Source organism: Desmodus rotundus, chromosome 6, assembly GCF_022682495.2.
Source record: "Desmodus rotundus isolate HL8 chromosome 6, HLdesRot8A.1, whole genome shotgun sequence".
In the NCBI taxonomy this organism is placed as follows: Eukaryota; Metazoa; Chordata; class Mammalia; order Chiroptera; family Phyllostomidae; genus Desmodus; species Desmodus rotundus.
Window position 1 is genome coordinate 44,601,340 of NC_071392.1, and position 27,044 is coordinate 44,628,383.

Sequence of the window (27,044 nt, forward strand, 5' to 3'; positions counted from 1 at the left end):
TTGTCTAGATTTATTGAGCTAAATGGTGGCTTTGTGGCTGCAATCCTAACCACAGGCTTCACCCAGGCCCAAAAAGTTAAGTAGAATTTGGCGCACAGTTCATGAAATTCTGTGTGTAAGTCACTTCTTAAAATAGGGAACAGAGGAGAAACTAAAATAAGTATGGTTTTTGAGAAAACATTAAAAAAAATTCAAACAATTTTTCAGGAGTGGGAAACATAATCTTAATCCCCTGAGACTCATCATTTTGTCATCTGACTCTTCAAGATCTAAAAATTGTTGCCAGATGATTCATATTTTTACTACTTAATGCAATAAACATCCTTATACATTTTGCCTACAGAGATACATTAAGCTATGGATGCTAAACAATAGGTGTTTATATTTCTTTATCTTTTCCTTTTCAGTGTGGCTATCATAAAGTTATATTCAAACTAATAATTATAAAAAAACATTTAAATTTATGAGTCCTGTCTACAAGCAACATAAAAAGATTTTCATAGGGGTGGGGGAAGATGGCGGTGAGATAGGTAGGAACAGAGTCCACTTTCCCCTGTGCATGGGTGAAACACCTAGCTGATCTTCTCAGGAACAGAGTGAACAGCCAATGGTATCCCAGCATATATGAAGATTGGAGACAAAAAATTTCAGAGGACATTGAAAAATCAGATGGTGGGAGCTGTGAACACCAGTATACATGCTAGAAGAGGAAACCCACCAACAGATAAAAACAGAATAAGGTGAAGGAGGGAGTGGAGGCCACACTAACCTCAATCCAGGACTGATCTGGAAATACAACTAAATGGTGGAGAAATTACCCACAACAAACAACTGAACAAGAGTGAGAGAGAAGCCTCAAAACTCTGTAAACACAGAAGAATCAGCTTCAACACAACCTGGCCACAGCTGCACAACAGAATACAAGACATGGTAGACAGAGTGACCCTCAGATAACCAGCTGGAAGGAAGGACCCACCAAAGAAAGACCCCAAAACAATCAACACCCAAAGACATACAGAGAGCCAACATAAACGACAGCCCAAGACCAGTGAGCTCAGGAGATTAAGGAGACGGTACCACTGAAACTCACAGGTATTCTACCATAGAAGTTCATACCAGAAACCCAGGGAGTCAGAACAGATCAATTTAAGAAGCAGAGGCTAACAAGAAGAGTCTCACAAACAATGGGAAGACAAAGAAACAATTCCCAAGTGAAAGGAAAGGAAGATTCCTCAGAAAGAATGCTAAATGAAATAGAGGCAAGTCAACTATCAGATATTGAGTTCAAAGCAATGGTTATCAGGAAGCTCAATGAGCTCACAGAGAACTACCAGAAACAACAGGGAAACTACAATGAACTCACTGCAAACTATATCAACATGAAAAAGGAAATAGAAACTATTAACAAGGGCCAGGAGGGAATGAAGAATACAATTTCTGAACTGAAGAACATAGTAGAAGGAATCAAAAGCAGGCCAGATGAAGCAGAGGATTGGATCAGCGAGATGGAGGACAAGGTAAAAAGAAACACCCAGAAAGAGCAAGAAAAGGAAAAGAGGCTCAGAAAGAATGAAGAGGGCTTAAGAGATACTCAGGACAACATGAAATGTAATAATATCCATATAATAGATATACCAGAGGAGAAGAAGAGGAGCAAGGGATAGAAAACCTGTTTGAAAAAGTAATGATGGAAAATTTCCCTAATTTCATGAGAGAAAAAGTCACACAAATCCAGGAAACACAGAGTCCCAATCAAGAGGAACCCAAAAAGGCCCACTTCAAGACACATCATAATTAAAATGGCAAAACTCCAAGACAAAGAGAGAATCTTAAAGGTAGCAAGGGACGCACAGGAAACATACAAGGGAGCCCCAATTAGGCTAGCAGCAGACTTATCAATGGAAACGCTCCAAGCCAGAAGAGAATGGCAAGAAATATTCCAAGTAATGAGAACCAGAGGCCTGCAACCAAGGCTACTTTACCCAGCAAGGCTCTCAATTAAGATGGAAGGCCAAATAAGGAGTTTCCCAGATAAAAGAAGTCTAAAGGAATACACCTCCACCAAACCAGCTCTGTAAGAGATTGATGTCAAAAAAAGGGGGGGGCATAAAAAGAGACCCTGACGGTCACTTCATAAAACTCAAGGGAAGAGTCCATCAAGAAGACATAAACATTGTAAATATATATGCACCCAACATAGGAGCACCCAAATACATGAAGAAAATCTTGGAGGACTTCAAGAAAGATATTGACAGCAACACAATTATAGTAGGGGATTTTAAAATGTAAAATGGACAGATCTTCCAAACAAAATATCAACAAAGATATTGCAACATTGAACAATGTCCTAGATCAAATGAACTTAACTGAAATATATAGAGCCTTTCATCCCAAAGAAGCAAAATACACATTCTTTTCAAATGTACATGGAACATTTTCAAAGATAGACCACATGATAGGACACAAAACAAGCCTCAACAAATTCAAGAAAATTGAAATCATAGCAAGCATTTTCTCTGACCACAAGGGACTGAAACTAGAAACCAACCTCAAGGAAAAAACTCAAAAACACTCAAACTCATGAAGATTGAATAGCATGCTATTGAACAATGAATGGGTGAAGAATGAGATTAGGGAAGAAATCAAAGAGTTTCTGGAAACAAATGAAAATGAACTCACAACAATGAAAAACATATGGGACACAGTGAAGGCAGTCCCAAGAGGGAAGTTCATAACGATACAGGCCTACCTAAAAAAGATAGAAACATTTCAAATAAACAGCCTAACCCTACACCTACAAGAACTTGAAGAACAACAACAAAGACAGCCCAGAGCAAGTAGAAGGAAGGGAATAACCAAAATCAGAGCAGAATTAAATGACATAGAGACTAAAAGCACAATTATAAGGATCAATAAATCCAGGAGCTGGTTCTTTGAAAAGATAAACAAAATCGACAAGCCTTTAAGCAGACTCATCAAAAAAAATAAAGAAATAGAGAGAGAGAACACCCAAATAAATACAATTAGAAATGAAAGAGGAGAGATTACAACTGATACCACAGAAATACAAAGGATTTTAAGAAGTTACTATGAAGAACTATATGCCAAGAAATGTGAAAACCTAGATGAAATGGACAAATTTCTAGAAAAATATAACCTTCCAAAACTCAATGAAGAAGAAGCAGAAAGCCTGAACAGACCAGTAACACCTGATGAAATTGAAACAGTAATCAAAAAGCCCTGGACCAGATGGTTTCACAGGAGAATTTTACAAAGCATTTAAGGGAGAGCTAACCCCCATCCTCCACAGATTATTTCAAAAAATTCAACAAGATGGAAGACTCCCAAACTCTTTTTATGAAGCCAACATCATCCTAATCCCAAAACCAGATAAAGACATAACAAAGAAAGAAGACTTCAGGCCAATATTGCTGATGAACATAGACGCTAAAATCCTCAACAAGTCCCATTCCCCCCCCTTTATTCCCCTACACCCTACACACCCCCTCCCACCCACATTCCCCCCACTTAGTTCATGTCCATGGGTCATACATATAAGTTCTTTGGCTTCTCCATTTCCCATACTATTCTTAACCTTCCCCTGTCTATTTTGTACCTACCATTTATGCTTCTTATTTCCTGTACCTTTTCCTCCATTCTCCCCACTCCATCTCCCCACTGATAACCCTCCATGTGAACTCCATTTCTGTGATTCTGTTCCTGTTCTAGTTGTTTGCTTTGTTCATTTTTGTTTTGTTTTTTTTAGGTTCAGTTGTTGATAGTTGTGAGTTTGTTGTCATTTTACTGTTCATATTTTTGATGATCTTCTTTTTCTTAGGTGAGTCCCTTTAACATTTCATGTAATAAAGGCTGGGTGATGATGAACTCCTTTAACCTGATCTTATCTAGGAAGCACTTTATCTGCCCTCCCATTAGCTTTGCTGGATAGAGTAATCTTGGATGTAGGTCCTCGCCTTTCATGACTTTAAATACTTCTTTTGAGCCCCTTCTTGCCCGCGAAGTTTCTTTTAAGAAATCAGCTGATAGTCTTATGGGAACTCCTTTGTAGGTAAATGTCTCCTTTTCTCTTGTTGCTTTTAAGACTCTCTCCTTATCTTTAATCTTGGGTAATGTCATGATGATGTGCCTAGGTGTATGCTTCCTTGGGTCCACCTTCTTTGGGACTCTCTGAGCTTCCTGGACTTCCTAGAAGTCTATTTCCTTTGCCAGATTGGGGAAGTTCTCCTTCATTATGTTTTCAAATAAGTTTTTGATTTCTTGCTCTTCCTCTTCTCCTTCTGGCACCCCTATCATTCAGATGTTGGACCTTTTAAAGATGTCCCGGAAGTTCCTAAGCCTCTCCTTATTGTTTTGAATTCTTGTTTCTTCATTCCGTTGTGGTTGAATGTTTATTTTTTTTCCTTCTGCTCCAAATTGCTGATTTGAGTCCCAGTTTCCTTCCCATCACTGTTGGTTCTTTGTACATTTTCCTTTATTTCACTTTGTATAGCCTTCAGTTCTTCCTCTATTTTGTGTCCACACTCAATCATCTCTGTGACCAACCTGATTACCAGTGTCTTGAACTCTGCTTCTGATAGGTGGGCTCTCTTTTCATCACTTTGTTCTATTTTTGGAGCTTTGATCTGTTTTTTTCATTTTGGGCATATTTTTTTGTCTTGCCTTGCCTGATATGTAGTAAGGGCTGGAGCCTTAGGTATATGCCAGGGCAGGGCAACCCACGTCATTGCGTTCTGGTGCTGTATGTGGGGGATGGGTTTGAGAGGGAGCAATGCTGCTTGCTTGGCTCTTGGCTGGCTTTCAGTCACTTCCCTCACTACCCCCAAGCAAATTGGGCCCTTTTGGTGCTGATTCCTGAGTGTGTGGTTTTGTGTACATTCTAGGACCCTGTGGGTCTCTGCAACAAACTCTCCTGTGAGGCTGGGTTGCTCCCGCTGCTGCAATCCCCACAGGTGTTTACAGCCAGAGGTTTTATTTCCCCATGCTGGAACCCTGGGTTGTGCAGTCTGTATTGTTACCCAGTTTTTCCTTCTAGTTTATCCACACACAAATGTAGGACTGCGGGGTCTGCCAGTCACCGCCTCATCTGCCCCTGTCCTCCAGCCACTGCCTTGCCATGAGTCCTCTCTGCCCTGGTTGCCCATCTGCACCACACCTACGAGACTGGATGAATGTTTCTTCTTTAACTCCTTGGTCGTTGGACTTCCATACCATTTGATTTTCTGGTGGTTCTGGTTATTTTTTGTTTTTAAATTTGTTGTTGTCCTTCTTTTGGTTGTGTGAGGAGGCAAAGTGCACCTACCTACTCCTCCATCTTGACCAGAAGTCTAAAGTCATGTTTTAGATGAGATCACCAAGGGAGTAGGTATAGGCTAAAAAGAAAAGTGAACCAAGAACTGAACATTGAGTCCCTCTAATTATTAAGAGGTTGGAGAGCCACAGTATTAGCTTTCTCACAGAAATCACATTGACTTGAGTTTTCTAAATCATAAAAATGTTATTAGGATTGACATAGCCAATTTAGGAAATTAACAATATCAGTGAAAGTGAAATATACACATACTTTGAGCTAGTCATCTCAACTCCTATGTGTATACACAACAGAATATGTGCTGTGTTCATCAGAGTAGATGTCCATGAATGTTCATAGCATCGGGCATTTTCTATATGTATATTACACTTTGACCAAAAGTCATTACCCAAAAAAAGTCATTAAGGAATGACTTTACTCATTCGGTCCCAACTCTTAGTGAAGCTAAACAGGAAGCAAATTTATTTTGGCTTCATGGTATGGAGGATTGCTTTGTGGTCAGTCACAAAGCATGCTCAAAGCAAAAATTCAGATACATGGTAGAAATCAAGCATGTGAAAAGCCATAAGAAACCTCCACAGCCTTCTCTGTGGGTGTCAATCTTTTCTTGAGTGAGGCTCTCCATCAAGCCCAGTCAGAAGGATTCTTTGCTTCCCCAACTGAAGGCTAAATAGGAATCACACCCTCACCAGTTGACAGTTTCTTTCTGTTGCAATGATGGAAACCCAACATAAACTAGCTTCGGGAGAAAGGGAATCAATGGTGTGTTTAACAGTTAACAATATGTCCTCTCTCCTCAAAGACATCATCTCTTCCTCTCAAAAGTTGGTCTTTTGTGAGCATTTCATTCTGTCCCACTGCAGACAAATTTCTTCCATTTTTCTGGGCAAGAGAACCACAAATCAGCCTGGACTTATACACTCCAGATCCCGCAACCTCAGGGAAAACAGAACTTATATTTCCCAATCTTGAATACCTAGAAGGATTCTGAATTTTACTACTAGGCTCATACTCTTCCTAGAAAAATCATAGCCACTGTATGTGAAATTTAGGATTGTCTAGGCCCTCAGCCAAATAACCAGTAGCCAAGAAAATACCAATATCAACACTCAAATAATAACAGCTAATGGTCCTAAGCACTTATTATATGCAGACACTCATAACCTTCTTATATGTATTAAATCATTTCACTCACATTTCACACCACATTTATGAGGTAGAGACTAGTGTTTTCCCATTTCATAGATAAGGAAACTAAGGTATAGAGAAAGTTTAGGTAATTTGCCCTAGTAAATGTCAAACTCAAGATTAAAATGCAAGTACCCAGAACCCATGCTCCCAATACTGTGGTATGTTGCTCCATGGATGACAGCTCCACAAAGCCACAGTGGAAAGGAGGGTTCCCTGAAAAAAGTATGAAGTGCAAAGGAAAACTCCCAACATCTCATGCAACAGTTCATTAGTTACACTTACTTAACTACCCGTTAATCCAAATATTTGGTATACATCTGGTAAATGTCTACCATGAGGTCACACAACATTTCTTAGAGCAGAGAACAAGATGGACCTATTCACTGTTGCCAAATGTCCCCAAGAGTATACATAAGGAAGGAGGACAGGAAAGGGTACTTTCTTTACATGATGAAAAAATTTTGTCTCCAAAAAGTCTTCCCAAATTGTGTTTAGGCATGGTTTTTAAAAAATTATTTTATGGCTTAAGTTTAGATTTGATAACTTTGAGTAAATGGTAAATACAAAAGCAAGTAAATTAAAGTTGTTCAACTGATTCAACCAGAATCGTTTTTAGTGAATGTAGATTTTTTTCTTCTGAAAATAGTGTTAAAAAATATTGTGTTCAGCTTCTAAATGAAAATTTGTAATTAATTTCAAAAATATCTTAACAATAGCAGCCTGTTGGAATATGAATGCTATTATTCAATAAATATTTATTAAGCAGTTGGCTATGGTTTAGACCTATGTGACCAAAGAAATACAAATTAAAAATATCATGTTCCTAATCAACAAAAGAAAAAAGCAAACAAAATATAACCAGAGACATTGAAATTAAGAACAATCTAGCAATAGCCAGAGGGGAGGGGGGAAGGGATAGTGGGGAGAAGGGTTTTCAGGAACTACTATAAAGGGCACATAGACAAAACCAAGGGGGAGGGTGGAAGCAGGGGAGGGAGGTGGGTTTGGCTGGGGTTGGGTAGAGGGATAGGGAGAAAATACAGGCAATTGTAATTGAACAACAATAGAATTTTCCTCACAGGTTATTGATGATAGCAAGTTATGGTAGGCCAATAATGAATAGTGAAATATATATTGGTGTCTTGGTACAATGGAATACTATAAATCTATTTACAAAGTTATAGGAGAATACTTAATGAAATAGATGTTCACTTTATAGAATATTAAATGACAGATATGTGTACTATATAATCATTTTTAGTTTAAAAGAATATAAGCCTGCATAGAAAAAAGACCAAAAAGCTTTTTTACTAATAGCATTTATTATTTCTAGGTGGTGAATTTTTAGGTAATTTTAAAGTTTTTTTATTTTCTCTGTGTGTGTGTGTGTGTGTGTGTGTTTAACATGGATTAAGGGGGAAAAGCTAAGATTATTTTTAAGTGAAAAAAGAAAACTAGAAAATTTGAAGTGATAAGTGTATGGTCAGAGGTCTGCAATGGATAGTGAAAGAGCATGCCGGAGCGGACCTATCCTGACTTAGGGCTGAGTGGGAGCAGAGGCTTCTTTGAGGAGGAGAAACTGAGCAGAGGCATTTCCTCAACCACATCAAAGATGATGACATGCAGGGGCACATGCAAGTTCTGGTATTCCTTAGGAAACCAATCACATTACACCGACAGTGTTTATGCAGTCCCAAAAGAATATGGAATATTTCTAAAATATGTATAATTGATGTTCACTTTTCTTTGCAATTCTCCATCATCCATTTATTTTTTTCTAACAGATATGGTTACAATTCTTTCACAAGATTGTATCTTTCCTTTTGAGAGCAGCCATGACTACATTAAAGCTTAGCCCTTGATGTGTCTCATTTATGTTAACCCAGAGTTACTGGAAGAAAGGAATGCTGGACACAGTGTCCAGTATGCAGCAGGCACTCAGGCACCAATGAAAAGCACTTAGTTATTAGCTTCTCCTCTGAAGTCTTGTTTTATTAGACCTTTTTCTTGGTCAAATATATTAATACCTGACTTTATAGTGCAAAATTTCCAGCATAAAAAGAAAATACAGTCCTGGCTGGTATGGCTCAGGGGTTGAGTGCCAGCCTGTGGACCAAAGAGTCATCAGTTCAATTCCCAGTCAGGGCACATGCATGGGTTGAAGGCCAGATACACAGTTGGGGGTGCTCAAGAGGCAACCACACATTGATGTTTCTCTCCCTCTCTTTCTCCTTCCTTCCCATCTCTAAAAAAATAAATAAATAAATGATCTTAACAACAACAACAACAATAACAAAAAGAAAATACAGCCATGGCCGGTGTGGCTCAGTTGGTTGGAGCATAGTCCTGTAACCAAAAGGTCGCAGGTTCAGTTTCTGGTCAGGGCACGTACCTAGGTTGCCGGTTTGATCCCTGGTCCAGACGTGAATGATACCAGGCCTGAATGTGTGCAGGAGGCAGCCAACCAATGTTTCTCTCTCACATCACTGTTTTCTCTCTCCCTTCCTCTCTCTCTAAAAGCAATGAAAAAAAAAAAAAAAGGCCTTGGGTGAGGATAAAAAAGAAAAAAATAGATTTCAGTTTCTAAGGGGAGAACCTGAAAAATCTGTGAATTGTCCATTTTCTTTCTCTGAAACCATTTTTGTGCTGTCATATCAAGGCAGGTAGGCCTGAAAGAGGGAAACTATTCTCACACCCAGACCTGAGGAGGTAAAGAGAGTATCCTCAAAGGACTTGTCCCTCAGAAGCAGTAACATCTATCTTTACCTACTCTTTCCGCAGCTATAGCAGCAACCATTTCAAAGATATGTGTGGTTAATAATGAGCCCATATTTTTACTCCCAATTGGTCTAAAGGGGCTCAGTTTTAAATGGCATGATTTCCAGTGCCTGAAACAGTGTCTGACACTTAGAGTTAAAACCCTGTTGAATTGTCAAATGAACAAATGGAAATGGAAAAGAAATGAACAAAATAAACCAACACTGTTTTGCATAATGATGTGAAATACTACCTTTTCTGTGGTTTGAGACTTAACAGATTAAAGGACCACCAGGAACATACTCAGACCAAGCTCCAAAGCTGCTGAGGACAGGTAGGTGGTGCAATTAAGTGGTAGCAGTCTAGGTGTAAGTGCACATACAGGAAGACGTTACTGAGTGTAGGAGAGGGTGTCAAACAGGAGAGCAGGCTCCATCTCAGTGGGGCGAAGCTGACTCAGCGCCAGCCCATTGATGCCGTGAGGGAATGCAGGCCCAATTTTGCTAGTTCTTCTAGTTTTTTTTAATAGAAGCATGCAGTCTACATTTTTATGTGAAAACTCCAATATTTTAAATGTTGGTTCAAAATTTAAAGGCAGACAATATCTATGTGTTTTACATATATATTTAGGCAGAGTTTCATTGATTTGAAACTTCTCATTTCAACTTTTTAGAAAAGTATATTGTCATTTATTAATTAACTTACTAATACAACTTTGCAATACTTTTAGCTCCATACCATTTGATGGTCTCTTTATATAAAAATTTGATATTCTATATTTTCTAAATATGATTGAAAAAAACAATAGTCTTCCTTCCCTAGAAAGATTAACCAAAACTTTTAAATTGATAGTTCAGAAAATCTTCTTTCAGCTTAACTCTTCATTATCATAAAGTCATGTGAAGTTTTATAATGTTAAATTTGGAAATACCTCTATAAAGTTTCTTATATGTGAACTCTAAAATTTCAGGACATTTCAAATTTGCTTGTGTAGTGATATGTATATAATTACATTAAATGCCAGTATATATGGTTATGGAGACAATTTATTCTGTTTATTTGGATTTTTTCTGTTCTGCCTATTTGTTTATTTTGTTTTTTCGATTCTACATATAAGTGAAATCATCTGGCATTTGTCTTTCTCTGTCTGACTTATTTCACTCAGCATAATACCCTCTAGGTCCATCCATGTTGTTGCAGATGGCAAGACTTCATTCTTTTTATGGATGAGTCAGATTCCATTGTAAGTATGTATCACTTCTTCTCTATCCATAAAACACTTAGGTTGCTTCCATACCTTGGCTATTGTAAATAATTCTGCAGTGAACATATGGATGCATATGTCTTTTCAAATTAGTGTTTTGGGTTTCTTTGGATAAATATCCAGAAGTGGAATTACTTCTTTGTCTCTTGTTATACAGCCTTTGTTTTAAAGTTTGTTTTGTCTGGTATAAGTATTGCTATCCCAGCTTTTTGTTTGTTTGTTTGTTTCCATTTTCACAAAATACATTTTTCCATTCCTTTACTTTCACTCTGTGTGTGTCTTTCAATCTGAAGTGAGTATCTTGCAGACAGCATGTGTAAGGGTCTTGTTTTGCTATCCATTCACCTCCATATGTCTTTTGATTGGAGTATTTAATTCATTTGCATTTAAAGTAATTATTGGTAGATATGTATTTATTGTCATTTTGTTTTTTACATTTTGATCTTTTTTTATTTGTTCTTTCTCTTAAAGAGGACGCTTAACATTTCCTGAAAAACTGGTTTGGTAGTAATGAATTCCTTTAGCTTTTTCTTATCTGGGAAGCTCTTGATCTATCCTTTGATTCTAAATATAGCATTGCAATTCTATATCTAAGTATCCACTTTTCTATACCTATGAATATTTATCCTTACACATGTCTATATGTATTTGTGTGTTGTTGCTTCAATAATCACCTCATGAAAACTGAGAAGAACAAGAAGGTAAGCCACACTTATAGGGAGTGTTTTTAAGCATAGGGTGAGCTTGTGTAAAGTATCAGAGGATGTATATTTAGGGGGATAGTGATCAATGGAATGTGTCAAGCGCATAGAGTTACTCCTGAATCTGCAAATACTTTCCCCATGATTAGGCCATCTGTGTTTACTAATCCACACCACTACCAAAAGTAGGCTTCTGTCTTTCAGCAGAGACTAGGAGATAATAGTGTTATCTCCCTTGATGATTACATTTCAAAGCCTGGCTCCCAGGTGCTTGAGAAAGACTGTCCTGGGTTATGAAACTGGCAAAAAGCTTTTTAAGAGGTTTACATCTCAAAGGAACAGAGAAAGAATGTGCAACTGCAAGTTTTAAAAAGTAAGTAAATACTCTAAGAAAAAGGAGGTTAGGCACTGGCCAGGTGGCTCCACTGGTTGGAGCATTGTCTTGTACACCAAGAAGTTGTGAGTTCAGTCCCTGGTCAGGGCACATGCTTGGGTCGTGGGTTTGATTTCTGGTCGAAGTGCACGGGAGGTGCCAAGTTGATTGTTTTTCTCTCTTTCTGTCTCTTCCTTTCTCTCTAATATTAATACAGACATATCATCAGGTGATGATTTAAAAAAAAAAATCTACTTAAAAAGAGGGTAAGGTCCAAGACTCAGCAAAAAGCCTGTCTAAAGTTTAGTCGAGCTGGAACAAATGGCAAGACAATCTGGTCATAAGAGGGATTGTAGATATTGCTCAGCAAGTTTACACATCATTAGATCATTAAAAATATGTAAGTAAGTTCTAGCTGTTTCAGACCTAGTTTAGAATCCTCCCCTTCCTTCCCCTTTGTTCTCCCCACTGCCTAGGAACCATAAAACAAGGTATCTGCCAATAGGTGCTTATAACTGAACAAGTCCTATGTGCTTTTATCAGCTGTGCAACCTTGGGAGTGTTGGTCACTTCATATTTAAATGGGAATCATAAATACATACTCCACAGCGTTTGTATGAGGAGTAAATCTGATCGGTATAAAGCACTCAGTATGCTGCCTGGCATATAGTAATGAGACAGGATAATAAGCAGCTAGGGAAATCCCTTGGCAAGTGGAATAGAAAAACAGAGACAGATAGCTGAACAAACTGGCCAAGCCATTCAAGGCCAAGTGCAGATGGTCAATGAGGCAGAAGGCAAAACAGGAAAAACAAGGACCCCGCCCCCAGGGTAACCTTTCTTCCCCTGGCCTGTCCTCCCTGAAGATAACATCTAGGCCTCAGCTTCAGGCTCCAAAAAGTAGCAAAACCAGGTGGACCATGGCCAGAACCAACTGCAATGACTAAAGAACCCCTGCCCTGCCACTGACCAATCAGAGGACACCATAACCCTGAGGTCCCCCTTTTCTCTGACTTCCCAGTGAGGTAAGGCAGCCCTGCCTAGGCTCTCCTGTTGCTTCTTCTATGCTAAGCCCTTCCTTGCTTTACTGTCCCCAGGTTTAATAAATATGTCTTCATAGTCACCTGGATTTGTGTTGTAAAATCTTTCCTACATGAACTCAAAGACCCACACACTACAATCGGCCGTAGGCAGACCTGCTCAGAGACAGACTCCTGTTCAGTAACAGTATCAACTCAATAAATGGTAATTATCCATATTCCAGCCAGTTTCATCTGTACTATTATATTGTTCTCAGAGAATGATGGGCATACTATGATACTAATATCAATGAAACACACAGAGAGGTGGAAGAAGAGAGGTTAAAAGAATTATGACTCATATCTACCAGAATGGAGCAGAAGACACTATCAATGAAACAGCACTTACTTCCAAAGTCCCAAGTCCTAACCCCCACAACTCTACCCTATTTTCTGCCCAAATTTCCTTAATCTGGCTTTTCAAACTTAAATACTTCTCCATATAGGCCTCAAATCTGCATGTTATTTAGCCTAAGGATATAATGCAATTTTTAAAATTACAATCTTTATTGTACTTTTTTTCTTTACTCTTGAGGCATTTTACCTACTACTGTTTATTCTTTGAAAGCCCTGGGGGAGATAATTCACATTTCAGAAAGTTCCATGCAAATTCTCCCTCAAAAAGGTTTTTCTTTTTTTGTGTGTCTTGGTAGCAATTCCAAAGTTTCAAGATTTGGACTCTGGTATTATAACTGTTCTGAGTATCTACATAGAAGTGGTCTGTTTCATCATCCAATCAGCTCTGCCTTTTTGTGGGTGTGACACTCCAGTGGAAGGAAGCCAAGAGCCTATAGTAGCGATCCTGGGGGAAATTTAGGCAGCTGTGGTTATGTAATTTAAAACCTCTGAAAAGTGTGCTGTAGTCTGTGCACAGCGTTAGTATCTCCGGAGGACTTCCTCGCCTGCTGCAGGAAAGCGAAGACTGAAAACACAAACCTGGGTGCAGCCAGACAGGTCCAAATAGATGAGCTTGTGGCATCCATTCCCTAAATTCAGGTACCGTAAACCTTTGTCTGTGAACTTTCTGCAGTAAGCCAAACTAAGATTCTGTAAATTGGGGAAGTGCCTGAAAAGACAGCGTGAGAGGAGAGGGAGAAAAGTGAATATAGTTGTTTTCTCATATCTTTCCTTAGCCACTAAGACAAAGAGCAGTAAAACTGTTAAATTAATTTTTCTCCTTGCAAATACTTGATAGTTTGAGCCTTGTTAATTCTCTTCCTGTTAAGGAAAGGAGATTGAAGTATCATATCAGATAATGCCTATTAATATTTCAAATGAAAATAAAGATATGCCTAGATTCTTAAGAAAGCTGATTGAGATACAGCTTTGGGAGGAGGGAGATTTGTGCATTCATATTGTTTGCAAGTCAGATTGTGTTTGAAGACAAAGTTGCAAAGTTTGCATTATTGTTGCATTTAGGTTTTATCTTTGGAGCACCAAAATAATGTGCAAATCGTCTAGAAAGACAAACCCTTTGTAAACACTTAAATGGCGATTAACTGTTACATGAGGGTGAGGATTTGGGCAGAAAAGAGGCAAAGTTAAACACAACAGTCTCTTAAAATGCACATGATCAGCAAATTGTTTGAAAAAGTATATGTGAATATGCATGATTTTCTAACAGTTTCATAACTACGGTTAAAGATGACTAAGCCATAGAGCTTAAAAAATGGGTTAAGAAGAACATATTTGCACATATGCATAGCCCATGGACACAGACAACGATGTGGTGAAGGGGGCTGGGTGGAAGGGGGTAAAGGTGGGAAATCGGGGACATCTGTAATAGTGTCAACAACAACAACAAAAATATTTTAATGGGTTAAGAACAGTCTGCAAATGAGTGGGTAACACATGAGAGGGATAAAAACCACACTAGAGACTATCAATCTCACTGGAGCCGAAACTGATTAAATATGGCATTACCACCATGACCAAAATGAGAGCTTCCAGAAAAAAGAAAGGTAATTAGAATGAGCCTCTACTACTATGCAAAGGCTCACAGTTTGAGGACTCTCTGTGGACAATTTTCCAAACCCTCTTAAGCCGGGCATTTTTTAAAAGTACAAGAACACCCACTACTGCCTGCTCTTGTAATGAAATTAACAGCATGCTCTTGGTCTGTGATCTGCAACAGTTTAACATCAAATGAGAAAGCAGAAAGAACAAAAGTAAAAGGAAATGCCTCTCTGTCCAACTAAAGCCCACAAATAAATAATAAAGCTTACCTTCACATAAATGGGAAATAAAACACGCAAGCATTTGACCATTAATCAGATTTATTCCTAAAACTTGAAAAACACATGTGCATGATACAACTGAAACCAGGAAAGTCAGGGCTTCAAGGTTTGTGTGGCCTGCACCCCCAGCACAATAAGTAGAGACAAGGATTGACTCTGTATGGGGGCTTTATTCAGATGGCCGTGATCTGAGGAGACGGCGGGTTATGTACCCTAAAATAACTTCTTACACTTCCTTTTTTTTTAATAAGAAGAAAAGTGTAGGTAAGGGGTTTGGAATTCAGGGAAAATGTTAGTCAGATAAAAGCTGCAGTCCAGGTAAGGATGTATCTCTCCCTGGAGCACAATGGCTCGGACACCAGCTTGATGGCTTGCAATCCTGGGGCACAAATGCCAAATTGCTTGTGGTCTCTTCAAGTCACGGTGGGCTCTGTTATACATCCCAGTTCCTGGAACAATAGCTTTTTACATGCATTAATTACTAAGCTTATTAACTGTACTTAAAACTAAAAATTTTCCAACTCTTGAGTTCCCCTGTCACAGTGGTTCCCGGTCCATCAAGAATCACTTAGTTCAGAACACGGATGCTCTCTGGTAATTGCTGTGTCTATGAGATTCAACAGATCAGACAGGGATGCCTTCTGGATCCCCCAGTGGCTGGGTGGGCAGGGCTGTGAAGGAAAAAGCAGCACTAACATCCAAAAGACACGTCCCACCTCTCCTGGATCCCTTTAGTTAACTAAGAGCTATGCCAAAATTTTGGAAATGCTTTACTTTCCTCTCCCTGAAGTATACTCTTGTGATTCAACCAAGTAAAGTACAATTTCTGGGGACGGGGGTGGAGGTGATGGATGTCATTTCTAACAACCTTTTAGCTCCCTAATTCAGAGAAAGGAGTAGCGAGTGAGGCAGGCAGCTGGTCACAATGGAAAATACACAAGGTTTTGGAATCTGACCAAATTGAATTCAAATCCCAGTCTTGACACATACTGCAACTTCCCTAACCTCTCAGAGATTGTTTCTGCATTTCTTAAGTGGAGACTACAATGTTTTCTTTGTTTTTTAACCCTGACCAACTGTGGGCCTCCAGCTTTACTGAAGCTCAGTTTTTCTCATCTGTAACATGGATGTAATCCTATCTGCTCTTTCCGCTTAGAGATGTGACGATTACCTGAGAACATAGATGTAATAGTATTATATTGAGATTTTTAATGATTAAAAACAACAGGGATATGGTGGAAACTTTAAAAATACATATTGTTATTATTGCTACTACCTCACCTAACATATTAACTGTTCTTATGAAACTCATACTATCTTCTTCCACTTAATGGAATAGATACTCATCTGATAAGAATGGTGCATAAACTGATTCCAAGAGTTTGAGGAACCTCACATTGCATTTACACCCTCATTTTGGTCATGGTGGCAATGTCACATTTAGTCGATTTCAACTCCAATGAGACTGATAGTCTCTGATGGAGTTTTTATTCCTCCCCTGTGTTGTCCACTCATTTGCAGACTGTTCTTCTCATCCCATTTTTCAGCTTGTAATCAATTAGTCTTTCTTTAACTATAGTGATGAAACTACTTCTTACAAAATCATGCATATTCAAATCTATTGAAATCTGGTCCAAGCCTATTGTTCAACTTCTTAAAGTCCATGTGATCAGTTATCAAATACCGAAAATGGGAATCGAGCTGAGTTCCTAACTATTTGTGTGTCAGACACCACATAGATCTACAGGCCCTTTGTCAGCATAGTGTTACTAATGCATAAAATAAAATACTTGAGATTACAAAAGTAGCCAATCATACTGAAAGTCATTATCAAATATTTTTAAAACCAAATGAGTGAAATAATATATGGTCTAGTAGATTTCTAACAACTACCATGATTTTGAAGTAGTGATGAGTGCCAAAGACATTTCGAAATATTTTTTAACAAATATAAGAAGAAAATATTTACGATAAGGAAATATTTGTGATTTATGTGATTGAAAGAGTCCCAGGGACTGCTATTAATTACGCTGAACTTTTACCTACATTTCAGTCAGAGCTTAGTGAAAATACAGATTTTTTTTTCCTCATCAAAATTCATGGAACCTCTGAATTTTATCCTTGGTCCCCTTGGGGGAGCCATTGGCCCCAGGTTAAGAACTTAGGCTTTGGCAAAAGAGGCGCTCATTAGAGACAATGACTCCCAGATTGAAAGTCTCTAGATGGCTCTCTTCAAAGTGGAACCTCATGGGAACCGTTGGTTTGAAATCGAAATACAGGAATCTAGAGCAGCCCTGTCAGCCTTCCTAGGGATTTACAGGCTGCAGACTTTAACTGCTGAGGAAGGGAAAAGTTTCAGTTGACAGTGAAATTGCAAATTTGGCAAATTTTATGCAATATTGCTACTTTTTATTTTGAATTTTGGTAAAGAAACATGTCCCTTACTTGAGTAAAATCTGGTTCATAATTTTCCCAACCCAGAAACAACATTGTAATTATAATTCCACTTTGAGGCAGTGTTTTCAGTCAGTGTTTATCTTTTCCTAATTATTTATTAACTAAAACTTCCTTGTTTAAGGGGCAGGTTTCTTTTTGTTATTTATTTTTCTACTGTTACAATAATCTTTAAGAAATCACAATTCTTATAGTAACTACAGAGACAATTTTTCTCCATTCTCCTGGGTGTTTTCATTAAAGAATTGAGGCCTTTTGTGTTAGATCTCCAATGCTTGAGGCAGTTGCTACTGTAAGGAATGTAGAATTACTATGTATTTTACCAAAAATTTCTCAGAAAAGTCACCAAGACAAGGCCCAGTCCATAAAAGAGAGAATTTACATGTGAATTCTTTTAAGTTGAGTGTTAGGCTCTTTAGTCTCAAAAAGGCAGTTTTGCATGGTAGAATTCCTACAGAAAATCCAAATGCAGTGATTTGACCTCCTGTTTACAGGGTAGATCTTGAGGATGTCCGGTCCAGGCAACGGCGTCCTCTCTCTGCCCCACTCTGATGGGCATTGGTGAAACTATATAACGTGAGAATGTCTGCTGGTAAGAAATTTCCAAGCCAACTGAAAAATCAATTCATCTATATGAAAAATAATGAGGCACCATGCCACTATGGCATATAATGCTCCATTGAGAAGCAAAGATCATAATAGCTTTAATCAGCACTGCTTGCCTAGAATGCCTCACACATCATAGCTCATCAATACACGACAAATAAGTGAATGAATGTTGCTATTAGAATGTAGGGAAAGGAGAAACCACCACAGACTTCTGGTAGATGGTGTGACATGAGGTGTGAGCGCTGTGGACTGGCACAGACAAGGAGAAAGGCACTCCAGCTGTAGAGAAAGAGAAGCAAGAGCAATCAGGTGACCACAGCTAAGCACTTCCCTTGGGAAACCTGGGCAGAAAAGTTTGATCAGATAATGTTAAGGGCCAGTAAGGGAAGAGTCTAGACTTCAAACGAGTCAAAGATATAGTAAGATGATTGTGCCTGGAGGATACTTCTTGCAGCGTCAGGCAGAGCAGACTGAAGGGAAAAGAGACCAGAAGCTGAAGCATCAGGATGCTGAGCCAGATGAGGTGCTGAGTACCACGTGGGTGGTGGCATTGGGAATATATGGAAAGGGTTTCATTCAGGAAATATTTAGAAATAAAAAAGTCCTGGAATGGGCATGTGCTATGGACAGCCCTCATTTTGGACTTAGGAAAACTGAGCAAGTCTCCCCAAAAGCGAGGAAAAATATTCAGATAAAAAAGTGGCAAATCAATGCTGCCAAGAAGGGCAAACAAATTACATCTTTCTTCTGGCAAGTGATTTTTTTGGAAAGAAATACTAAAGGCACGGGAGAGAGAATGACAGCAGCAACAAACATTTCTCTGGTTATTTATAGTTTAAAGAACACTTTTGCCTACCCAAGCATATTTGAAACAATGGAAAACAAAGCAAAAAGAAAGAATCATTATGAAATGTATTTTTCTCATGATAAGGAAGTTAATGTACATTTTTTATATGACAAAATTCTCATTTTGGTCCTATTTTTCTATCTGTTGCCACACACACACACACACACACACACACTCATACACACACATATATTTATATAATTTTAAAGCTTAATATGGAATGTCTAAAGAAAAGTAGTGAGTGATGTTTTATAGGATTAGAGAATCTTAAAGAAGCCCAGCTCATGAGAGCTAACTGAGCATCTCTTCCCACTCTAATTCACGTTGGTAGCTTAAAATTGACCATGGTGGAAGTATTTACTTATATCGCAGAAGTCAATAAATTCTACAGATCAGCACATCCCCTTTCCCTGTACCCTAGCCAGTTATTAAATATATACTGAAACACAGCTATTCTTAGAACACACTTTGAGACCTATTGATATAGAAAATGCAGTATACTGAGGAAGTGTATGCAGAGGTAAGAATTAGAGAGAAGAATGCAGCTTTCAAGGACAGGAATAAAAATTTGATCTAAATATAAAAGAAGATTCTTAAGATAGAACAGGAACAAATGGAATACAAGCATTAAAAAAAAAAATCTTCCTTGGCTGAGAAAAGAGCTAAGTTTTAATGTTCAAAAGTTTTGCTATGTTTTAGGAAAATTAATTGAAAAAACACAATTAAACTTGGAACATGTTTTTTAGTTCCTCAGAGAAAAGAAATTTCTTGGAAGCATCTTGGCAGAAAAATAATAGGTTACCAACAAAGGAACAAAAAAAAAATCAAGCTGGCTTTTGACTTCTCTTTAACTAGGATTCCAAGATTATGGAACAATATTGTTAAGGTTTTAAGGGTAAAAGAGACATGATTCAAGAACTGCACACCAAGAGAAGTTGTTGTCTACCCTCCAAGACGATGGAAAGTCATTTTCAGAAAACAATGGCTGCAAATCACTTACACATCTTTCCAGATAAAGAGTTTTAAACACTACCTTTCCAGTTATTATAGGATGAATCAAAATCAAAAGTAAAGAATAAGGAAATTGTGGAGCAAATGGACCATCAATGAATAACAAAACTACAGTTAGGACTGCATAATCATTACAAATATGATTACATTTCTGAGTGCAAACACCAAAAATCAGTATTAAGAGGAAGTTAAATGAGTAACACAAATTTTGATTAATATGTGTTTACATACAGGGGAGTGGAAATGGAAGGGCATCAAGCACAAGGGAGAGATAAAGCAAATCAGATCTCTTGTCTAACAAGAAAGAGTCAAGGTCATTGTTTCATCATAACTGATAATTAGAAAAAATTATGAGAGAATATGTTAAAGCGTGTTCTTTATATATATAGCTGCTAGTTAGAATACACAACAGAACATGTACATACTTTTGAAATACCTTTAGATTATGAAAGTAAACAAGAGTTTATATGCAAAATGCAAAAATAATGAGCACAGTAACACAAGAATCAAAAAACCCAAAACACAAAGCAAGATGATAAATATAAGACCATACACTTGATTTTGACAAGAAATAGTAATCTTTTTTTTAAATATATTTATTGATTATGCTATTACAGTTGTCCCATTTCCCCCCCCACTCCACTCCATCCTGCCCACCCCCCTCCCTCCCACATTCCCCCCCTATAGTTTATGTCCATAGGTCATACTTATAAGTTCTTTGGCTTCTACATTTCCTACACTATTTTTACCCTCCCCCTGTCTATTTTCCACCTATCATCTATGCTACTTATTCTCTGTACCTTTAGTCCCCTCTCCCCCTCCCACTCCCTTAATGACAACCCTCATGTTCTAGTTGTTTGCCTAGTTTGCTTTCGTTTTTGTTTTATGTGTGGCTGTTAATAACTGTGAGTTTGCTGTCATTTTTACTGTTCCTTTTTTTGATCTTCTTTTTCTTAAGTAACTCCCTTTAACATTTCATATAATAAGGGCTTGGTGATGATGAACTTCTTTAACTTGACCTTATCTGAGAAGCACTTTATCTTCCCTTCCATTCTAAGTGATAGCTTTGCTGGATCAGTAATCTTGGATGTAGGTCCTTGCGTTTAATCTTGGGTAATGTAATTATGATGTGCCTTGGCGTGTTCCTCCTTGGGTCCAGCTTCTTTGGGACTCTCTGAGCTTCCTGGACTTCCCGGAAGTCTATTTCCTTTGCCAGATTAGGGAAGTTCTCCTTCATTATTTGTTCAAATAAGTTTTCAGTTTTTTGTTCTTCCTCTTCTCCTTCTGGCACCCCTATAATTCGGATGTTGGAATGTTTCAAGGCGTCCGGGAGGTTCCTGAGCCTCTCCTCATTTTTCCAAGTTCTTGTTTCTTCATTCTTTTCTGGTTGGATGTTTGTTTCTTCCTTCTGGTCCACACCATTGATTTGAGTCCCAGTTTCCTTCTCATCACTATTGGTTCCCTGTACATTTTCCTTTGTTTCTATTTGCATAGGCTTCATTTTTTCATCTGTTTTTCGAATAGATTCAACCAAGTCTGTGAGCATATTGATAACCAGTGCTTTGAACTGTGCATCCGATAGGTTGGCTATCTCTTCGTCGCTTAGTTGTATTTTTTCAGGAGCTTTGAAGTGTTCTGTCATTTGGGCCATTTTTTTTGTTGTTTTTTTGTCTTGGTGCGTCTGTTACTTTAAGGGGCGGAGCCTTAGGTGTTTACCGGGGCAGGGTAATGCTGGTCGCTGCGCTGTGACCCTGTACGTGGGGGAGGGGCCAAGTGGGAGCAATGGCGCCCGCCTCACTCTCCTCCGGCTTTCAATCTTTTACTCCGATACCCACAATCAAACTGGGCCACTCTGGTGCTGGTTCCAGAGTAAGTGGGCCTGTGCACACTCTAGGCCCCTGTGGATCTCTCCAACAACCTCTCCTGTGAGGCTGGGAGTCTCTCCTGCTGCCACCCCAACCCCCAGGGGCGCTTTCAATCAGAGGTTTGAGGCTTTATTTCCCGGAGCTGGAGCCCTGGGTTGCGCAGGCTGCTGTTTGTCCGGTTTATCTGTGGGCGAATGTGGTGCCGCAGGGTGCTACCCGCCACTCTGCCTGCCCCACTCTCCACCACTGAGTCCAGCCCTCTGGGTTTATCTGTACAAATGTGGGGCCGCAGGGTCTGCTATTGCTCGGACTGCCTGCGCCATTTGTCCCACACTCCGCCAGTCTCGGTCCCGCCACAGCCACGCTAGTCCTCTCCACCCCGGTGCCCGTCTCCGCCCCTCCTACCAGTCTGGATGAATGTTTATTTTCTATTTCCTTGGTGTCGGTCCCCCTTGGTGTCGGTCCCCCTTGCTGTTCGATTCTCTGTCAGTTCTGGTTGTGCGAGGAGGCGCAGTGTGTCTACCTACGCCACCATCTTGGTTCTCCAAGAAATAGTAATCTTTTAAACCAGCCTCTTACAGAGGCAAAGAGACTGAAGGTCTTAGAAATAGAAGTTCGCTATGTGCTGCATATAAAGACAAACCCAAAATCCAGTGACACAAAGGCTAAAAATACCGGTGTACATGGGTGTACATAAAGTTATCCCACAAAGCACAGGCGAAAGAAAACAAAAGTGACTGTATTACTAGCAGATAAACTATTTAAGACAAAGAAACACTGACCAGGATAAAGAGTATAAGTCTGTGTGAATATATGCCACAACTGATAATGCAATGTACTGCTTGTTTTATCTTTATGTATAAAACAATAACATCAAAATAAATTAAGGAAAGCTTGATTATAATCGGAGACTAGTATATCACTATTGCCTATGTTATACACACATACACACACACAGAAAAATGTTCTCTGAAAGAAACTTTTGTATTTTAAACATTCATGGATGATTTACTGAAATTGATTATATAAACTACTCCACCAAGAAATCTCAATAAATTCTAAAAAGTAGAAATAATTCAATCTATATTTCTTGACCACAGAGTACAAAGCTAGAAATTAAAAACAGCAGCTTAATAAAAGAAACTTTAGCCACTTGAAACCAAAATTTCTCTTGCAGATAATTATTTGGTCAAAGAGAAAATCTAATATACAAAAGTTTGTTTAGGAAATGAAAATAATTCTTATCAAATCGTATAAGCTTTTCCTAAATTCTTATTTAGAGGTAATTCCATAGCCCAATTTTTTATTATAAAAGGGGAGAAATCAATTCAATCATACAAATGAAAAGTGTTAAAAGATATCTGCACCTCTACCCAAGTTCAAAAATACTATTCAGAAAATAAAATGAGAAAATACAATCAGAAAAGACACCATTCACAATAGCAACTAAAGAGATACCTAGGAATAACTTTCAAAAAATTATCCATGTGAATAAAACAAAATTTTATTCAGACATTTAAGAACATTTGAAAAAAATTAGAAATATACTATTTTCCTGATAGGGAGACTAATTGTTGTAAACATATAAATTAGTTCCTATTTTATTTTATCTTCAATTATTGACATATAGGTAATTTTCTAACAACTAGAACTTCAAAAATTATGTATATAAATATACATACATTTACTATAAATTTGTACATCTTACTATTTTACATTTACTATATTGCAGCTATAAAAGATGCATAGCACAGAACTTACAAATAATAAAATACACAGTACTCTCTATTGTAAACTCCATGTTATCAATCAATTCTCCCACAATGCCAAAATCATTAATGTAAACTGTATTTTGTCTTCTCCTATTAGCTCAAAGGAAAAATAAAATCTGCCACTCTGTTATATTTCTAGTTTTCACCCAAAAATAAAAATAAACTTGAAAAATTAAGAAATAGGTATAGTTCAATATGAACATTTTTATTTACATTAATGAGTAAGACAAACATGAATCAACAAGGATGTATATCCAGACTTCATTCATCCACTAAAGATGGTACTTCTTTACTAAATCAGATAATAGTTTTCAAATATTAAAAAAAATTATCATGGTCTTTCAAGAATTACATGATACAGCAGAAAATGAAATTTCTCTATCAAAAAATCCTTAGGAGTGGTCATATCCTTCAAGTTAGAGTTTTTTGGTTTTTGTTTTTTAAAGAGACAGATGTTAAACTGTCTCTGTCCCCTTGGCATTTTTGTCTGCCTGTTTTTAAGATTTTATTTACTCATTTCTATAAAGGGAAGGGAAGGGAGAAAGAGAGGGATAAAAATATCGATGTGTGAGGGAAACATTAATTGGTTGCCTCCCATACACCCCCAACCTGGAACCTGGCCCATAACCCAGGCATGTGCCCTGACTGGGAATTGAACTAGTGACCTTCAAGTTTTCAGGCAGGCGCCCAATCCACCGAGCCACACTAGCCAGGGCTCAAGTCAGAGTTCAATAATCATGCAGTAGGTTGAGGAACTGGTGTTTTGTTAAACTAATAAGCTTCAAGCTGAGGGCATGTGCCTGAGCACACATCTGTCTGTTGGGGAACTCTTGGCATCAGCTTAGGCTGCAGAGAGTGTCCAAAAAAAATCAAATAATAAAATTTCTCAATTTTTTGTGCTGTTAACAATGTTACAGATATGGACATGACACACTTTTAAATTTAATCTGCTTCATTAATTGTTTTCCCCATCATTTTCTCAAGTTTAAACAACCAACAAAATATAAATTTGGATCATTTGGCATATTCCACTGTGTAGTATCCTTCCATTTTGGCTGATCCAAACTTCCAATGAAAAGTTTACCATTATTGTTAGGCTTGCACATTTCCATAAAATGGTTAGAGACAGAAGATAAGGATAATTACCACCTAGAATTTTCTTTTTTTTTTTTTTTTTTATTGTTATGCAATTACAGTTGTATGCCTTTTCTCCCCATCCCTCTACCCCACCCCAGGTGAACCCACCTCTCTCCCCCCTCTCCACCCTCCCCCTTGGTTTTGTCCATGTGTCCTTTATAGTAGTTCCTGTAATACCCTCTTCCCCCTATCCCCGCCCCCACCCCCCACCCCCGCCCTGGCTATTGTTAGATTGTTCTTAACTTCAATGTCTCTGGTTATATTTTGTTTGCTTTTTTCTTCTATTGCTTATGTTCCAGTTAAAGGTGAGATCATATGGTACTTGTCCCTCACTTCCTGGCTTATTTCACTTAGCATAATGCTCTCCAGTTTCATCCATGCTGTTGCAAAGGGTATAAGCTCCTTCTTTCTCTCTGCTGCGTAGAATTCCATTGTGTAAATATACCATAGTTTTTGGATCCACTCGTTTGCTGATGGGCACTTCGGTTGCTTCCAGTACTTGGCTATTGTAAATTGTGCTGCTATGAACATTGGGGTGCATAGGTTCTTTTGGATTGGTGTTTCAGTGTTCTTAGGGTATAATCCCAGCAGCGGAATTACTGGGTCAAAGGGCAGTTCCATTTTTAGTTTTCTGAGGAAATTCCATATTGTTTTCCACAGTGGCCTCACCAGTCTGCATTCCCACCAACAGTGCACAAGGGTTCCCTTTTCTCCGCATCCTCTCCAACATTTGTTTGTGGATTTGTTTATGTTGGCCATTCTGACTGGTGTGAGATGATACCTCATTGTGGTTTTAATTTGCATCTCTCTGATGGCTAGTGATGCTGAGCATCTTTTCATATGTCTCTGGGCCCTCTATATGTCTTCCTTGGAGAAGTGTCTGTTCAAGTCCTTTGCCCATTTTTTAATTGGGTTGTTTGTCTTCCTGGAGTGGAGTCGAATGAGTTCTTTATATATTTTGGAGATCAGGCCCTTGTCTGAGGTATCGTTGGCAAATATGTTTTCCCATACTGTTGGTACTCTTTGTAATTTGGTGCTGTTTTCTTTAGCCATGCAGAAGCTTTTTATTTTTATGAGGTCCCATTTGTTTATTCTTTCCTTTATGTCCCTTGTTTTAGGGGATGTGTCTGTGAGGATGTTGCTGCGTGGAATGTCTGAGATTTTCCTGCCAATGTTTTCCTCAAGGACTTTTATGGTGTTACGGCTTATATTTAAGTCTTTTATCCATCTTGAGTTTATTTTCGTGTATGGAGTAAGTTGGTGATCGAGTTTCATTTTTTTGCACGTAGCTGTCCAGATCTCCCAACACCATCTGTTGAAGAGGCTGTTTTTGCTCCATTTTATGCTCCTGCCTCCTTTGTCAAATATTAATTGATCGTATAGACTTGAGTTTATTTCTGGGCTCTCTATTCTGTTCCATTGGTCTATGTGCCTGTTTTTATGCCAGTACCAGGCTGTTTTGATTACAGTGGCCTTGTAATACAGTTTGATATCAGGTATTGTGATCCCTCCTGCTTTGTTTTTCTTTCTCAAAATTGCTGCAGCTATTCGAGGTCGTTTATGGTTCCATATGAATTTCTGAAATGTTTGTTCTATATCTGTGAAATATGTCATGGGTACTCTAATAGGGATTGCATTGAATCTATAAATTGCTTTGGGTAGTATGGCCATTTTGATAATGTTGATTCTTCCAATCCATGAACATGGTACATGCTTCCATTTGTTTGTATCTTCCTTAATTTCTTTCTTCAGTGTTGTGTAGTTTTCTGAGTACAGGTCTTTTACCTCCTTGGTTAGGTTTATTCCTAGGTACTTTATTTTTCTTGTTGCTATATCGAATGGGATTTTTTTCCTGATTTCTGTTTCTGCAGTTTCGTTGCTGGTGTACAGGAATGCCTTTGATTTCTGGGTATTGACTTTGTATCCAGCTGTTTTGCCAAATTCATTTATTAGGTCGAGTAGTTTTTGAGTGGAGTCTATAGGGTTTTCCATGTACACTATCATGTCGTCTGCAAACAGTGACAGTTTCATTTCCTCCTTTCCAATTTGGATGCCTTTTATTGCTTTTTCTTGTCTGATTGCTGTGGCTAGGACTTCCAATACTATGTTGAATAGGAGTGGTGAGAGAGGGCATCCTTGTCTTGTTCCTGATCTTAGTGGGAAAGCTCTAAGTTTTTGTCCATTGAGTGTGATGTTGGCTGTAGGTCTCTCATATATGGCCTTAATTATGTTGAGGACTGCTCCCTTTATTCCCACTTTGCTGAGTGTTTTTATCAGAAATGGGTGCTGTATCTTATCAAATGCTTTTTCCGCATCTATTGATATGATCATGTGATTTTTGTCTTTGCTGTTGTTGATGTGATGTATTATGTTTATTGATTTGCGAATATTGTACCATCCTTGCATCCCTGGGATGAA

General features: G+C 38.3%; 2 protein-coding genes across 3 annotated transcripts in view; one reads left to right on the forward strand and one right to left on the reverse strand.

The window, feature by feature from the left end:
* FBXL13 (F-box and leucine rich repeat protein 13) overlaps positions 1–27,044 on the reverse strand; it is a 287,440-nt gene that overhangs the window by 100,123 nt on the left and 160,273 nt on the right. The window contains exon 12 of one of the 2 annotated variants that reach the window (XM_024558073.4): positions 13,631–13,760. The exons of the other annotated variant lie outside the window; for it this stretch is intronic. Within the exon in view, the coding sequence (XP_024413841.3) occupies positions 13,631–13,760 (130 nt within the window). The remainder of the gene's footprint in view (positions 1–13,630; positions 13,761–27,044) is intronic. 2 annotated transcript variants of the gene reach the window in all.
* LRRC17 (leucine rich repeat containing 17) overlaps positions 13,570–27,044 on the forward strand; it is a 46,938-nt gene continuing 33,463 nt past the window's right edge. The window contains exon 1 of the mRNA XM_024557477.3: positions 13,570–13,690. The gene's annotated coding sequence lies outside the window, so the exon portion shown is untranslated. The remainder of the gene's footprint in view (positions 13,691–27,044) is intronic.